Genomic DNA, 17,463 nt, shown 5'->3' on the forward strand with positions numbered 1-17,463 from the left:
GAACTTTAAAGTGGAATGAGAAAGTCAAAATTCAAAGGGATGTAGTAAGAAGGTAAGTAGTGTCTTCAAGGAGATGGGTATTGCAGGTAAGTTATTTGCTTCAGTGTAATTTAGAAAAGCTTTCCTTCTTCATCGTGGTCTTCTGTGAATGCACACAAAAGGGTTAAGTCAGCACCAGCGTGGGTTCCTTCGGAATGTTCCAGAACTCTGTAGAAAAAGAAACATAGTTTAATACTGCCTATACCGCGCATGCTCCACCCGCCCAAGCCTCAGTTCCATTTCTCCGCCGTGCGAAGTGGTTCCTTTCGGCTTAGCTCTGCTAATTCCTTGCTACTGTGAGTTTTGTTTCGATTTTACTGGACTTTTTTGACCTTGGCTTATATTTGACTACTCTTTTTGCTTACGGACTTGTTTTGGCTGCTTCGGCTCCTTTCCCCTTGCTCTAGCTTGGGATCTACTTTTTCCCGCCGTTTTTACTGGCTGAGCCTTGCTGCTTGGTAGTTTGCCTATGCCCCCCCCCCATGCTCAGGGCCCTTTAGCTGGTGCGTGGTTTGCTCTGGGAAAATTCCTTACCACGACAGGCATGACACCTGTCTTTTTTGCCTGGGGGAATCACATTCATCCCAAAATTGTAAGCATTGTAGCACTTTTACCAAAGTCGCTCTGAAGGCAAGGCAGCAACGTCTGAAGTTGCACTTGTGGGACTCTGCTCTATCAACCTCCAAACCATCTGCTATGGAGCTTTCTTCTCCCGCTTCTGCTTCCCGTGCTGAGGATAATCCCCAACACCTACCTTCAGCTGCTCCTGCTGAGGCGTCTGCTGCCAAACCATCTAAAAAATCTGCAAAAAAAATCATCTTCTTCTAAGGCTACTGCTACCTCAAAGCCTGTAAAGCAAGCGAAAACCAAGCAGTCAGCCAAAACGAAAGAGTCTACCCAGCATCTTGTTCCCATCTCTTCATCTCTCCCTTCACCAATTTTTGAAGACTCATCGAGAGACAAGTATTCCATGTCGGAGGCAGCCCCTTCGCTTCCTCCTAGACAAACAGAGCCAAATTTACCCCTTGGCGTTCCCTCTCCCAATGCCTAACCAGCTCGTTCATGTTACAGCTAGCTTGGGGTCATCCCCTTTGAGCCCTGTTTCCACTGGGCGGGCATCCTTGGCTCACTCAGCGTCTCCGGCTCCCTCTCATCCATCGCCTCTGCACAAGAAAGTGGAGAAGAGGAAGCACATTTCTTCCGATCGACGTTGATCACCCCATCGAGATGATAAAGGGAAACATCGCCGTTCTCGGCGTCGTCACAGGTCTTCAGAGGAATCATCTACCTTGGGGTTGAGACGCAGAAGGCATAGGCGACATTGACGGAGGGACTCTTCTACTTCCTCTTCGACATTCTCAGACCGCCGTCGATGTCGCCATGTTAAATATATGTATGTGTCTTCTTCCTCTGCTTCAACCCCGCCACGAAAGCATCGACGTCGACACCGCGAAGGCACCAATAAACTCCCTCAAGCACCTCCTAGAGGAGTTCAAGTGGTAGAATGCCCTGTTAGTGTAGCTTTGACATTGACAGCATTGCCACCTATGCAGCATCCTAATCCGGTTCCTCTCGACGTCAAGCTTCGGCGTCAACGTAGGACCCATGCAGTTTCTTCTGAGGATGAGGCACCCTTTGCTTCTGCAGCCTCTGATTCTGATGGTGACCAGCCTCAACAGCCAAAGTCTGATGAGTTGCCGATGGGAGAAACGGTCGAATCTGACACTGGTGATCCGCATGATTCCTCGCCATCTGAGGACTTTTCTTATTCACAAATGCTGTCGAGGTTAGCGAAAACCCTCAAGTTGCGTGGAGGAGGATCTTATTTTTGGGGACATTAATAAAGAGCGTTCCCCACCTCCTAGCCTATCTTATTTGCCGGCTTTGTTGGGACTTATTAAAGAACTTTGGGACCATCCTTCAGTTGCAGTACCTTTACCTAGACGCACTGAGAATATGTACAAAATCAACGGTGACGATGCTAAATTCTTTTTGAAGCATCCAATTCCAAATTCACTAATAGTTGAGACCAGTTGTACCAAACCTACTGGGAAGGGCCATGTTATCCCAACTAACAAGGAAGGGAAAAAAAAACTGGAAATGATAGGAAGGCGGCTTTACTCCCTTATTTCCTTCATCCTTCGAGTGGCTAACTCCCAAACTGTGCTAGGTGCTTACCAAAAGCAGCTATGGTTGAAGATTCTCCCAGGTATAAAGTTGTTGCCTGAAGATGTTAGGCAGGGGTATCTTAACACCTATGAGGAGGCTCAAACTGTCTCTAAACACCAGAGAATCGCCACTAGACATTCAGTGGAGGCAGCTGCTAGGATTCTTGTATCAGCTGTTACTCTTCGCAGGCATGCCTGGCTTCGGTTGGCAAACATTCTTGATGATGTGAAGACCAAGGTAGAGGACTTGCCCTTTGATGCCTCGGGTCTCTTTAATGAAAAGACCGATGGTCATCTTGAGGAGCTGCACAAGTCCAAGAAGATGGCTAAATCTTACTACATTCAGCCTCAGCCCTGATTCAATAGGTATCAGTGGAAGAAGTCCTCAGTCCAATATAATCAATCTTCTCAACAATATAGGCAATTTGAGGGTCCATCTCTAGATCTTTGCAGCTGAAGGTACTTCCTCAAACTCTACTTACCGTGCTCAGACTTCCCAGCGGCATCAATCATACAAAACTCCTGCCAAGAAACACAAGCAGTATCTTTGACTCTACAGCAATACTGCCACTCCCCACTCCCATGACAAGACTACAACCGTTCATTCAAAATTGGTCCACCATCACAAGAGACTCGTGGGTTCTAGACATCATCCACTCCGGTTACCGGCTAGAATTTATAGAATATCATCCTCTAGGTCACGTAGAACACACTTCATTCGACCCTGCCCTAGAGGAGGAGGTTCGCTCACTGTTGAAAAAACACGCTATCCAAAGAGTGCCAAAAAGAGACATTTTGAATGGTTTCTACTCAAGGTACTTCACCGTTCCCAAAAAAGACAGAGGAAGAAGACCCATCATGGACCTTCGAATCCTAAATACTTACCTTCGACCACGCTGGTTCCGAATGGTGATGCTGGAGTCTATAATCCACCTGTAAAGGAGAAAAGATTGGTTTGTGGTCATAGATCTGAAGGACGCATACTTTCACATAACAATCCATCCCTCACATCGCAAATTCCTCAGGTTTGTCTTTCAAGACATCATCTATCAGTACCTGGTGCTTCCGTTCGGCCTTGCGATGGCCCCCAGGACGTTTACCAAGTCCATGGTACCAGTTGCTGCTTACCTGAGTTTGAACGGTGTGCATGTTTTTCACGTACATCGACGATTGGTTGGTGGTCTCTCGATCCAGGCACAGGGCCCTAAAAGACACAAAGTTTATTCTACACATCCTTCAGAATCTAGGTCTCAAGGTGAATTTAAAAAATCCTATTTGACCCCCCTAAAGAGTTGTAGATTATATTGGAGCCATGGTAGGTGCTGTCAGAGGTCGCATCTTCCTCCCACAAGAGCAGTCCAAAAAATTTGGAGATTCTGGCCATCTTCAAAGCACTCAAAGCTTTTCCCCCCCAGTACATGGTCGTGGGAGTCAACTTCTCAGCTGTATGGTTATAAATGAAGATGTTTCCTTAAGTTTGCTGAATCTAAAGGTCTTGCCTCACGTCGGTTGCCCTTTCTACCTTGTTGCAGTTTTTGCGTTACCTGTTTGACCTTAACTTATCAATTTCGACCTTGAAAGTTTATATCACAGCTATTGTTTCCTTCCAACCTCAAGGATCACCTGCTTCTCAGTTGTTCTCACATCCTACGGTTAAAGCCTTCCTTAAAGGACTTACACATAATCCCCTGTTAGGCGGCCAGTGCTGCAATGGTCGCTTCATCTAGTGTTGCACTCCCTGATGCGTCCACCCTTTGAACCGATGGCTATATGTGATATCAAGTTATTGTCACTCAAGGTTTTGTTTTTGGTGGCTATAACTTCGGCCCGCAGGGCCAGTGAGTTGGCCACTCTCAGAGCTGATCAGCCCTTCCTACAGTTTTTTCACGACAAGGTGTTGTTGCACACTGATATCTCATTTCTTCCTAAAGTAGCCTCAGAATTTCATCTGAACCAACCTCTCATACTGCCTACTTTATTCTCTGAACCTACCAATGACACGGAGTGCATGCTCCACACCTTGGATGTCAGAAGAGCACTTGCCTTTTACGTTTCAAGGACTAAAGAGTTTAGGTTATCTCCTAAACTCTTTCTGTGCTATTTTGGACAAAAGAAAGGTCTCCCTGCATCACCCTCATCACTCTCGAGGTGGCTTGTCTCTACAATATCTTTGGCCTATGAACTCCAGCAGAAAGTGCCACCTGAAGGTTTGTTTGCTCACTCCACCAGAGGAGTGGCCTCTTCTACAGCCCTCCTATGTGGCATCGATCTGCCTGACATCTGCAGGACTGCCACTTGGTGTCAAGCATCGACCTTTATCACTCACTACAGATTCGACCTGAGGGCTAAAAGAGAAGAAGCTGTACTGGCATCCGCCCTTCAGTGATGACCCTCCTTCCGATAAGTTAGCTTGCTGGTGACCCTTTTCTGTGCATTCACAGAAGACCACGATGAAGAAAGGGAGGTAACTTACCTGTAACCATGGTTCTTCAAGTGGTCATTCTGTGAATTCACACAATCCTGTCCGGCCTCCCCACGTCCGTCACTGTATATATGTATAGCTCAGGCTTACTAATTCTGTGGCAGAGAAATGGAACTGAGGCTTGGGCAGGCAGAGCATGCACGGTATAGGCAGTATTAAATTATGTTTCTTTTTCTACAGAGCTCTGGAACATTCTGAAGGAACCCACGCTGGCGCTGACTTAACCCTTTTGTGTGAATTCACAGAATGACCACTTGAAGAACCATGGTTACAGGTAAGTGACCTCCCTATTTATTCGCATACAGGAGTTGAGTTGAAGGCTTTCTAGCTCAATCTAAGACTCGCTTCAAGGTGGGAGTATCCTCCAAGCTGTTAAATTCAACGATGGGCGGTCTGGATGGTAGACCATCCCATTGTCCTATGTTAGTTCGGGAACTAGAGGGAGTTGAAACACCATCGACATTGACATGAGGTGAGTAAACCACACTTGCCTCTGCCAGCAAGGAGCTATGAGGATCGCGTTTGATTGGAAGTGGCACATGTGGATGATTGTCCGTTGAATGAGTGGTATCAGTGGGAATGGGTAAAGTAATCCCCTGTTCTAATCCATTATGAATGCGTCCCCGATGGAGTTCTCGTCCACTCTGGCTCAAGAGCAATAGACAGTGCATTTGGCATTCACATGTGAAGCAAATACATTGATGTATGGTATTCCCAACTGACGACAAAGTTGATCAAAGATGGCACCCTTGAGGGACCACTCGTGAGTTCTTGATGTCATACAACTGAGGTGATCTGCCAAGTAACTGTCGTCCGTGGAAATGTGCACTTCAATAGGAAAGATGTGATGCGATGACACAGCTCTCTCCTTCCAACCTTCTGCAGTGGATGCCATCCCATCCCTTGACCACTCCCTGACTGCAGTACTGAAGTGGATGGGGGCCAACAGATATAGGCTGAAACCAGACAAGATGAAATTCCTTCAGGTGGGTGCCCTGGCTTTCTGCAGATTGGGTGCTTTACTTTGGGGGTGCTACTCTATGAGGGATGAGGTTCATAGTTTGGGTGTCCTACTGGACCCAGCACTGTCTATTGACACTCAGATAGTGTCTGTCATCTGGTCTGCCTATTTCTATCTCAGGTGGATTGCCCAGCTGCATCTCTGTCTTGACACCGGGTCCCTCGCTATGTTGGTCCATGCACTGGTAATCTCATGATTAGACTACAACACTTTCTATGTGAAGCTGCCCATGAGACTGTTATAGAAACTTAAACAGATCCAGAACATAGCAGCCAGATTATTGAGTGGAGTGAATAAATATTATCACATCATCCCAATTGTGGCCGCCTTACACTGTCGGTTTCCGTGCCAGCTTCAAGGTGATGGTTCTAACCTACAAAGCCCTAAAATGTTTGGGACCTACTTGGCAGAATACATACTTCCAACAGGATCTGCCTGTTGCGATCCCCTCTGAAGCCCCTATTCCCCCAGGCCTTCACAAGGTTCTCGCTCTTCTTTCTTCGCTGCCACCAGGTATTGCTGCATCAATACCATTTAATCAAGGAGACGTGTGCTTTTGAAACTTAACTCTTTTATTAGATCAGGGAAGTTAACATATGATTAATATTCGATAAGTAAATCACAGGTTGCTAATCACTTGTATTTGTATCAGTCCTACTATGACTTTAAATCTCTAATAACTCTGTACCACTCAGCGTTCTTACAGAACTCTATCTCACTCTAAAGTTCACTTTAAAGTTTCACACTGTCTCTCACTCACAGAATCTCTCTCCATATCCCATACACCAGCCTTTATATCCAACCCCCTCCCCCCTTGGCTCCACCTTCCGTCCTCTCATTGGCTCCTAATCCACTGTTCAGCTGTGACGGACAGGTGAGGGCAGGGCTGTTCGCTACACTGCCTGTCCTGCATGAACATTTCAAGCCAGTCGACTGAGGATGTTAACCTCAAGAGAGGCCCAGATAGAGAAGAAAAGAAACTTGGCCTTCTCAGTGGTTGCTCCTAGGCTGTGGAATGATGTCCCCCCTGCAATTCGTTTGCCCTCTTCACTTGGTGTTTCTTTTTTAAAAAATCACTAAAATCTAATTACTTAGGCATTTGAAAATGTTACACCTGTGAAGTCAACTAAGCTTAGGTAGCCTATCTGATTAAGTCTGCAGTTTTAAATGTTTTTAATGTTTTATGTTAATGTACTTTATGATTTGACTGTATTTGCATTATTGTTATTGTTGTTGTTGTTATTATTATTTTATTATTATTATTTCTGTTGATTGTATTTTAGTCATGTGGGTTTATATGTTGTAAACCACCCAGAGGGGCCCTCGGCCAGATGGGTGGTATAAAAAGTAAGTACTGCTAGTTCTTAAGGAATCAAATCATCATTTTGAGAATATAATAGTAATAGGTGTTACATACAGCACTGATGTTACCTGTCTGTCATGGGTTTGGAGGGAAAGTTCCATCCTATGGGGAGTGGAAGGCGGGACATCAGGAGGAGGGGCTGTACTGTATAAATATGTGATGCCTGTGTGGTGAGAGGGAGACACTGTGAGATGCTGGGAGACACTGGGATGTGACGAAGCAGCAGCTGGGAAGAAGAAGCTGTTGTGGGAGTCTGTGTGTCAGACAGGGTACTACTGTGTGTCAGAGTACCAACCTGATAGGTTCAGGTGTCTGTTGGGTAGCCAGAACTGATAGGTTCAGGGTCTGTGCTTTAAGTTAAGGGTTCTGTGTGAACCAAACTGTGTGTATGTATGAGTGAGAATAAGCCACGTTACTTTATGTTATTCACCTGATGGTTTTATTTTTCCCTGTGTGTATTTAAAATAAACCTTATTCTTTTTATTGTTTAAAAATCCATCCCTGGTCTGTGTGACTTCTTAAAGGGAATGGTTGGTGGCAGCTTAGTGTAACTGTGTGACATATCCCAGTAGGTCTGGGTTTGTCACATTGATTGGTGTCCAGCGTGTGGGATACGACTGGTCCAGTTGTCCAGCGGTCCAGCAAAGCCTTGGCAAGTGTGCCCAGAGCAAGGGGGGTCTAGTCAGGGACAGTCTGAGGTGCGTAGGTAATCTTCTAGGTGTACCTCACGGGGAGGTGCGCTAGTAGAAGAACGTGCCAACTGGGGAGACTTAGATTAAGGTGCTCTGAGGCAGCCTAGTTTTGGCGGGAAAAAGCTGAGGCAAAACTGCGTAGTAACAGTGAGCTAGCTTGCCAGCTGAGAGGCCCAGCAGAGGGGGGTAGGCTCTGACTCGATACTGTTGCAAGTTAGTGCTGAAGAACAGCAGCAATCTCTGGGGAGAGCTGGTTCTGAGGCAAGAAGAAAAAAAAAAAGGAAAAAAGTGGTCGTTTTATTTTGAGGCTTGACTTTTAAAGCAGCCTGTTCTGAGGGGGGATTATGCCCTTGACTCGAAGCCAGATGGCCGAAATGAGTGAAGTGAAAGACCCCCAGATTGACCAAGGTTCTGAGGATGAATTTGGCTCAGTGCAGGGTGACAGCACAGGAGAGCAGAACCCAGAACTCAGAAAATTGCTCATAGCCCAACAGCATGAACTGAGGATGAGGCAATTTGAAGTGGAGGAAAGGTTAGAGAGAGAAAAAATGGAGGAAAGGGAAAGAGAGAAACAGCGGCAATTTGAAATACAGAGAATTGAATTGGAATTGCAGAGAGAGAAAATGGCGTTTGAATTAAAAAAATTGGAACTGATGAATCAGAACAATAATAATAATAGGGATTCTGAGGGAGGCCAACTGTCTAAAGCTGACCTGAAGAAATTCCCTGTGTACCACAAGGGAGATTGTCCTGAGGTGTTCTTTTCCTTAGTGGAAAGAGCGTTTGTGGACTTCTCAGTGAGGGAAACTGAGAAGATGACCATCATGCGATCTTTAATCAGTGGTAGCCTGGCTGAGGTCTATGCCGAGATGCCTGAGGAACTGATGAAAGATTTCGCAGAGTTTAAAAAACTGGTGTTTGCCAGACATGGGATAAATGCAGAGCAGCTGAGACAAAGATTCAGGTCCCTCACCAAGAAACCAGAACAGACTTTTACCCAAGTGGGGGCCCAATTGGTGAGGCTGCTTGAGAAATGGCTATCGCAGGAGGGAATAGAGACCTATGAGCAGCTTAAAGACTTGATAGCACTGGAACAGTTCTATTCAGTCCTGCATGGGGAATTGAAATTCCAGGTGAGGGAAAGGAAACCGAAATCTGTGGCAGCAGCCGCAGAGATCGCCGATTTTATTTCCCAAATAAGAAAGCCCTTGGGTGAGGGGAAATCTGTAGGTAAACCCAAAGAAACCTACAGCAAGTACTCTCAGGGACCAGGGAAAAGCCAGCAAGGGGGAGGGGCCCATGGTGAAGGGAAGCCCTCAGACATGAAACAAAGACCTCAGATTTTGGAGGGAAAACCAAAACAAGATGAGAGAGAATCAAAATACACCAGAAAATGTTATTTCTGTCAGGGAAAGGGTCATCTAATCTCAGAGTGTCAGAAATTAAAGCAGCTAAAAGGAATGGTGCCTCAGGAGTCTAGTGGAACCAAGCCAAAAGCTGTGTTCTGTGTCCAGAAAGAGCAAGGCTCAGTCTCACTGAGGGAGCCTGTTGCCATGGTTACTCAGTCTGGAACAGCTACCGCTGCTGATCAGGCTGAGGAAAATGGTCCTCTTGTGGAGGTAAAGCGCTGCTTGCTGGTGAAAACAGATTCCCAGTTGTTTGAGACAGCAGGGGTGGACGTAGGAATACTTGACCGTCAGTATAGGGGGCTGCGGGACACTTGTTCCCAGGTAACCCTGTGCCATCCAGATATCATTCCTAGGGAGTATATAATCCCAAATGAGAGCATAAAAGTGGCAGGGATTGAGGGGCAGGTAATCTCTCTGCCAGTAGCAGAGGTACCTGTCAACTTTCAAGGCTGGAGGGGAGATTGGCGGCTAGCGATTTCATCGACTCTGCCAGCAGCCGTGCTCGTGGGAAATGACCTGGCTGAACATGTGAAACGGGTGCTAGTGATTACACGCTCACAAGCCACCACAGGGACAGTTCAGGGGGGTAATGATGAGCCAGAGACGGAAGCAGAGGGGAGTTCAGAAGCTGTGGTGGAAACCTTAACCACAGACAGCAGATTTGGACAGGAGCAAAAGGCAGACGCCACTCTCCAAAAGTGTTTTGAACAGGTGACTGACGCCCAGCTAACACCTGAAACCCCAGTGAGATTTCTGGAGAAAAAGGGGATTTTATATAGAGAAACCCTGAGGAATATCTCAAAAGGGGGAGATGGGATCAGAAGTCAGCTGGTGGTTCCTGAAAAGTATCGCCCCATGATCTTACAAAGGGGGCACTCTGACATGTTTGCTGCACACTTAGGAGTGAACAAAACACAGCAGAGAATCACACAGAATTTTTACTGGCCTGACATAGGGAAGCAGATCAGGGAGTTCTGTAAACAATGTGATGTGTGTCAAAGGCAGGGAAATAACCGCGACAGGACCAAAGCAAAGTTGTGCCCTTTGCCTGTGATTGACACTCCGTTCAAATGCATAGGGGTGGATATTGTGGGACCTTTGCCCAAGGCCACAAAGAGGGGGAACAGGTTCATCCTAACAATTGTGGACCATGCCACAAGGTATCCTGAAGCCATACCCTTGACTAACATTGAAACTAACACAGTGGCCGATGCTTTGGTGGGGTATATGTCCAGGATGGGATTTGCCTCAGAGATAATCACAGATTTGGGAGCATCGTTCACATCAAAGCTCATGAAACGCTTATGGCAAATCTGTGGAATTAAGCACAAGGAAACCACTGCTTATCATCCTGAAAGTAATGGGTTAACTGAGAAGTTCAATGGGACTCTAATGCGCATGATTAGGGCTTACTTGGCAGAGAATCCAAACAATTGGGACCAGAAGCTGCAATCCCTTTTGTTTGCTTATCGATCAGTGCCACAAGCCAGTACCGGGTTCAGTCCATTTGAACTTTTATTTGGGAGAAGGGTGAAAGGGCCCCTTGATTTGATCAAACAAAATTGGGAGCAGATCACCCAGGATGACCCACAAGACGTTGTGACATACATAGACACCTTGATGAATGACCTAAAGAGAAATCTAGAGCTGGCAGCAGAAAACCTGCAAGCTCAGAAGGTCAGACAGAAAACATGGTATGACCACAAAGCTAGAGAGAGGCACTTTGACCCAGGGGAGGAAGTGCTTTGGCTTAGGCCCTGCAGAGAGAATAAACTGCAGCTCAAATGGGCAGGACCATATAGGGTCATTTCCAAGATGTCAGACCTGAACTACCTTATAGAGCAGGAGGAGAACCAAGCAAGGAGGGTGGTTCATGTGAATGCCCTAAAACCCTACTACCGAGGGGAACAGAGGGTTCTATTTGCTATAAAAGCAGCTGAGAGTGAGGAAGCTGAATTACCCTTCTGGGAGGGTAGAGGGGAAGTAAAATACAACCCAGAGGAGGTAAAGATCAGTCCTGCACTCACCCAAGACCAGCAGCAAGAACTAAAAATGCTGCTTAGTAAATATCAACAGGTGTTTTCCAACAAGCCGGGGATAGTGAAGGGAGTGATGCATCGGATCCACACAGGGGATGCACCCCCGCAGGCAGTATCCCCATACCGAGTAACGGGACCCTATAGGGACAAGGTGCGGAAGGAGCTGGACGAAATGCTGAGGGAGAACATAATCGTCCCCTCTTCTAGTCCTTGGTCCTCTCCGATAGTCCTTGTGGACAAGCCTGATGGGAGCATTAGGTTTTGTGTTGATTACAGGAAATTAAACCGTGTAACCACTCCTGATGCCTACCCAATGCCCAGGCTAGACAACCTGATTGAAACCATAGGGGGTTGTCGGTTCATCTCATCATTGGACCTGGTAAAGGGATATTGGCAATTAAGAATTGATCCCATGGATCAAGAAAAGACTGCCTTTTGCAGCCCTTTTGGTCTCTATGAGTTTCGAGTCCTGAGCTTTGGTCTCAGAAATGCACCAGCCACATTCCAAAGGCTGATGGACCAAACCTTGGCAGGGCTCAGTGACTTTACAGTGGCCTACATTGACGACATAGGGATCTTCAGTAATACCTGGGAAGATCACCTGATACACCTGGAGTTAGTGCTGCAGAGGTTAAGTGCAGCAGGGCTAACAGTAAAGGCCAGCAAGTGTCAGCTGGGTAGCCCAGAAATAAAATACTTGGGTCACATGGTAGGGGGAGGAATGATAAAACCCCTGGAGGCCAAAATAGAAGCCGTTCGTGATTGGCCTAGACCCAACACCAAGAAAAAGGTCAAATCATTTCTTGGGTTGGTGGGCTACTACAGAAAGTTCATCCCGAGGTTTAGCGAGATTGCGGCTCCGCTGACCGATCTGACGAGGAAGAAGGCTGATGACCGCATCCCGTGGACCAGCGACTGTGAGGCGGCGTTCCAGAGGTTGAAGGAGGCTCTAATCAACTATCCAGTCCTGCGGGCTCCAGACTTCGACCGGGAGTTCATAATCTACACCGATGCGTCTAACAGCGGGGTAGGAGCAGTTCTGTGCCAGAAGGATGAGAATGGTGACCAGCATCCAGTGTCCTACCTGAGTAGGAAACTTCAAAAAGGTGAGAGACATTTGGCAACCGTGGAGAAGGAGTGTTTGGCCATAGTCTACGCGATCCAGAAGGCCAAGCCTTACATCTGGGGAAGACATTTTATTTTGTGTACTGACCATTCACCATTGCAATGGTTAAAGACAATGAAAACCCACAATAGCAAACTTATGAGGTGGGCTTTAAACCTACAGGACTATGACTTTGAAGTGAAGGTGGTCAGAGGGTCAGTGAACTGTGTTGCTGACGCCTTATCAAGAAGACCTGAAGAATGAAGACGGCGAAAGGACATGGACTATGTGTATATATTGATGATAAAAAGTAAATGTACCTGGTTTTGAATTTGGTTTGTATGAATAAAGGTAAATTGATGTAATGTATATGGAAAATGTTTAAATGCCTATTTGCTATGGTTAACTTAGAATGTAAGTATGAGTAAGTATAATATGGTATGTATAACTGTTGTTGTGTGTTTTATTCAGGTTGTTTTTTGGTGAAAAGCACGTTAGCTTTCCCCCTACAAAACAACTTATAAAGAGGGGAGGTGTTACATACAGCACTGATGTTACCTGTCTGTCATGGGTTTGGAGGGAAAGTTCCATCCTATGGGGAGTGGAAGGCGGGACATCAGGAGGAGGGGCTGTACTGTATAAATATGTGATGCCTGTGTGGTGAGAGGGAGACACTGTGAGATGCTGGGAGACACTGGGATGTGACGAAGCAGCAGCTGGGAAGAAGAAGCTGTTGTGGGAGTCTGTGTGTCAGACAGGGTACTACTGTGTGTCAGAGTACCAACCTGATAGGTTCAGGTGTCTGTTGGGTAGCCAGAACTGATAGGTTCAGGGTCTGTGCTTTAAGTTAAGGGTTCTGTGTGAACCAAACTGTGTGTATGTATGAGTGAGAATAAGCCACGTTACTTTATGTTATTCACCTGATGGTTTTATTTTTCCCTGTGTGTATTTAAAATAAACCTTATTCTTTTTATTGTTTAAAAATCCATCCCTGGTCTGTGTGACTTCTTAAAGGGAATGGTTGGTGGCAGCTTAGTGTAACTGTGTGACATATCCCAGTAGGTGGTATAAAAAGTAAGTACTGCTAGTTCTTAAGGAATCAAATCATCATTTTGAGAATATAATAGTAATAGGTAAGGTAACGGTTCCCCTTGACATTCAGTCCTGTTGCATCCTACTCTAGGGTGCAGTGCTCATTCCCGTTTCCAAGCCATAGACCCAGCGTTTGTCCGAAGACAGTTTCCGTGGTCATGTGGCCAGCGCAACGAGACACGGAACACCATTTCCTCCCCACCAAGGTGGGGCCCTGCTGGATGATTACCCCGCTCTACGACGAATTGGCATTACGTTGACGTTTTTGCTATTGCAAAACGATGGTTTAAATGGGGGAATTTCGCTTAGCGATGATCGGTTCCTTGCTTCGGGAACCGATTTTTGCACTTTACGACGATCAGCAAACAGCTGATAGTCAGGTTTCAAAATGGCCACTGACTGAAGAAAATGGCCCCCGGCCGTTTTCTAGGACGGATTCCTCGCTTTACAGGCACTGAAAATGGCCGCTGTATGGAGGATCTTCACTGGACAAGCAGATATCCAGCCCATTGGAATGCATTGAATGGTTTTCAATGCGTTTCAATGGTTTTTTTTCATTTTGTTTGACGATGTTTTCGCTCTACAGTGATTTCGCTGGAACGAATTAACAGTCAAGTGAGGCATCACTGTACTTGCATTTTTACATGCTTTCGAACTGCTAGATTGGCAGGAGCTGGGACAAGTGACGGGAGCTCACTCCATCACGTAGATTTGCCTGGTCTTCTGACCTTGCAGCACAGTGGCTTCTGCAGTTTAACCCACAGCAGCACCACGTCCCTTATAATAGTAATAACCTGGATTAATTTTTGTTGACATGTATATGGATGATCATGTGCACCTTGAGGTTACCAAAACAAAATTCCTTCTGTTCTCCATCAACATGTTCTTGTATCTGGGGAAACTGTTCAACATTGTAACAAGCTGTAAGAACAATTTTGAAAAAAGCCAACTGGAGAAAATTCTGGTTCGAATCATCAAATTATGCTTTAAATCCATTTAGAATGTTACTTATTTTGCAAAGTGCTGAATAATCCAGATTAGATTGTAGCGTTCTTTGCATTTTGTCACTAATTTTTTCAACCACTTTCCCTTTTGCTTGCTTTAAATCACTCTGTTTGTTTTACAGTTTTTGGGTGCATCACTAAATTCCGTTCTTACAGTTTCAATGCAAATGATTGTTCTTGATAATTACCGAGTTAGATTTTATATATGCCAAGATTCCAGCCAGGTTTTCAGAAAAGGAATCTTCCATAACCTTGATGAAGGAAGATTTACAACGGTCAAATTCTTTAACTATCCGCTGCAGGAAATAATAATTTATGGAATAATGCATAGTAGCATACAGCTAAGTTCCCCAGTGGATCACAATAGGTTGGGGAGGGAGAGCCAAAGTAGGAGCAATTTCTTTGAACTTTTGTACTTGAAGTTGAGCTTTATTGAACATTTTTTTCCCATTTGAAATTATTTTATCTGCATCAGGATGGTTGCTTTGAATCTCTTCAGCCACTCTGTGTAGACTATATGCGAGGCATGTGATAAGGATCATTTTCGGATAAAGAAATTTAAATCTCTTGGCTGCTTTAGTCACGTATGGATGGTAGACATGGGCACTTCGTATTTGTTCGTCTGAAGAACCCTTCCCCAGAACCTTCCAGGCCACTTACTGGGCTCGGCACAGTACTCAGCTCTGTTCTTGTCGTCATTGTGCCAATCACAGAAGCAGCCCAGCTGGTCCTTTTCTGCCTTTCTGCAAAGTTAACCATTAGTTGGCTGAGCAGGGAGACTCCCTATCCTGCCTCTGCACTGCAGTGGTCAGCTCCACAGGGAAGGGCCAATGATGCTGCTTCCACAGTTGGTGCAAGAATGATGATGGAGCCTGGTAAGTGGGGGTGGGATTGGTCCATATCATTCTAACCAGATTTCTCACAAACATGTTTAAACTTAATTATAAATTCAAATAAAGGTTACAGGAAAAAATGACATGTCCTAGAAATCGTTGCCTTATTTGTGACTTTCTTTTTTAGTTGTGACTGTGTTGTGGCAAAGCCAAACAAATGGAAGAAAAAATTGGAGGGTTTTTAAAGAGAATATGCAGAACTGGGGATTGACAGAAAATGGCAGAATAAAAAGCCTTGCTTCATAATGTAACATACATCAGCAGTTCTGCATGACAGCATTAAGCAGACTAACAAGAACATCTTCCACTTTCACTTGCATTCGGTGGAATTTTGAGAAAGCATGCACATTTTTCCTGGACAGTTGTAACAAAACTTAATTTGACATTTTAAAGCAGGACATGTTTTGGCCCAGAGCTAGACATCTCGGTGATTGTAGTAAATGTTGTAGAAAATGACTTGGAAAATGCTGCATTCTTTGCCTTAATTGCAAGACAGGAGGGCTTTTTGCCTCCCACTAAGTAGTTTTAAGATGACAAACATTTCCCTTTTAAGCTATCTGTCAGTCAGTCCTGTTATTCACTTCATTTCTGATCTTGAAACAATAATGACAAACTAACCTCTTTCTCCTTAAAGGAAGTCACAGACATTCACTAGTTTGGAAGCAGCGACCCATGATGATTAACACAATCAGTGTTTATTTAATGGATGGTAGCTTTCCAAATCCAAAATTACTGTCAGATAGAAATAGTCTGCTGTGATAGACTAGCAGAGTTATACCAGACTAAAGATTTGCCAGCCTCAGGGTAGATGATGTTTAAAATAACTCGGATAAATCTTTTCCTGTGCTCAGTCTGAATTAGTAGAATATGCTGGGGAGATCAGCCATATGAATTATAATATATGGTTGCAAGACACAAAGTTTTTTTCTCATGTTAAGTATTGTTAAAGGTGAAAAATAAAGATGTGGAGTAAGACACTGGGATATTTCAACTGCCTAGTGGACTACTCTGTGTGAAGAGATTAATGCCCTTCAGTAAGAATGAACTCCCCCCCCCAGCTAATATTTTTATTTATAAACCATAGAATTGTTGTTGTTTAATCGTTAAGTTATGTCCGACTCTTCATGACCCCATGGTCCAGAACATGCCAGGCTCTCCTGTCTTCCACTGCCTCCCGGAATTTGGTCAAATTCATGTTGGTAGTTTTGATGACACTGTCCAACCATTTCATCCTCTGTCGTCCCCTTCTCCTCTTGCCCTCACACTTTCCCAACAACAGGGTCTTTTCCAGGGAGTCTTCTCATGAGATGGCCAAAGTGTTGGAGCCTCAGCTTCAGGATCTGTCCTTCCAGTGTGCATTCAGGGTTGATTTCCTTCAAAATGGATAGGTTTGTTCTCTTTACAGTCCAGGGGTCTCTCAAGACTCTCCTCCAGCATCACAATTCAAAAACATCAGTTCTTCAGTGGTCAGCCTTCTTTATGGTCCAGCTCTCACTTCCAAACATGGGTACTGGAAAAACCATAGCTTTGACTATCCACACCTTTGTCGGCAAGGAGATGTCTCTGCTTTTTAAGATGCTGTCTAGTTTGTTATTGCTTTCCTCCCAAGAAGCAGGCGTCTTTTAATTTCGGGGCTGCTGTCTCCATCTGCAGTGATCATGGAGCCCAAGAAAGTAAAATCTGTCACTGCCTCCATATCTTCCCCTTCTATTTGCCAGGAGGTGATGGGACCAGTGGTCATGATCTTAGGGGGGTTTTTTATGTTCAGCTTCAGACCATTTTTGGTGCTCTCTTCTTTCACCCTCATTAAGAGGTTTGTTAATTCCTCTATAATTTCTGTCATCAGAGTGTCATCATCTGCATATCTGAGATTGTAGATATTTCTTCCGGCAATCTTAATTCCAGCATGGGATTCATCCTGCCTTTTACATGATGTATTCTGCATATAAATTAAATAAGCAGGGAGACAATATACAACCTTGTCGTACCCCTTTCCCAATTTTGAACCAATCAGCTGCTCCATATCCAGTTCTAACTGTTGCTTTCTGTCCCACATATAGATTTCCCAGGAGATAGATAAGGTAGTCAGGCACTCCCATTTCTTTAAGAACTTGCCATAGTTTGTTGTGGTCCACACAGTCAATGGCTTTTGCGTA

The 17,463-nt window shown here is 45.1% G+C and overlaps 2 protein-coding genes across 8 annotated transcripts in view; both read left to right on the forward strand.

Annotated features, from left to right (window-relative positions):
- Window positions 1-17,463, forward strand: part of TDRD3 (tudor domain containing 3) — a 267,090-nt gene that overhangs the window by 147,202 nt on the left and 102,425 nt on the right. The window lies entirely within an intron of this gene.
- On the forward strand, window positions 5,714-17,375 carry LOC144588259 (uncharacterized). The gene is made up of 2 exons (XM_078390738.1): window positions 5,714-7,771; window positions 7,809-17,375. The coding sequence occupies exon 2, from the start codon at window positions 8,110-8,112 to the stop codon at window positions 12,580-12,582; it is 4,473 nt and encodes a 1,490-aa protein (XP_078246864.1). The 5' UTR covers window positions 5,714-7,771; window positions 7,809-8,109; the 3' UTR covers window positions 12,583-17,375.

Source organism: Pogona vitticeps, chromosome 3 (assembly GCF_051106095.1).
Source record: "Pogona vitticeps strain Pit_001003342236 chromosome 3, PviZW2.1, whole genome shotgun sequence".
Lineage (NCBI taxonomy): Eukaryota > Metazoa > Chordata > Lepidosauria > Squamata > Agamidae > Pogona > Pogona vitticeps.

Excerpts from the sequence above, each read along its gene's own strand:
- LOC144588259 (XM_078390738.1), top strand. The coding sequence starts at position 8,110 with ATGCCCTTGACTCGAAGCCAGATGGCCGAAATGAGTGAAGTGAAAGAC.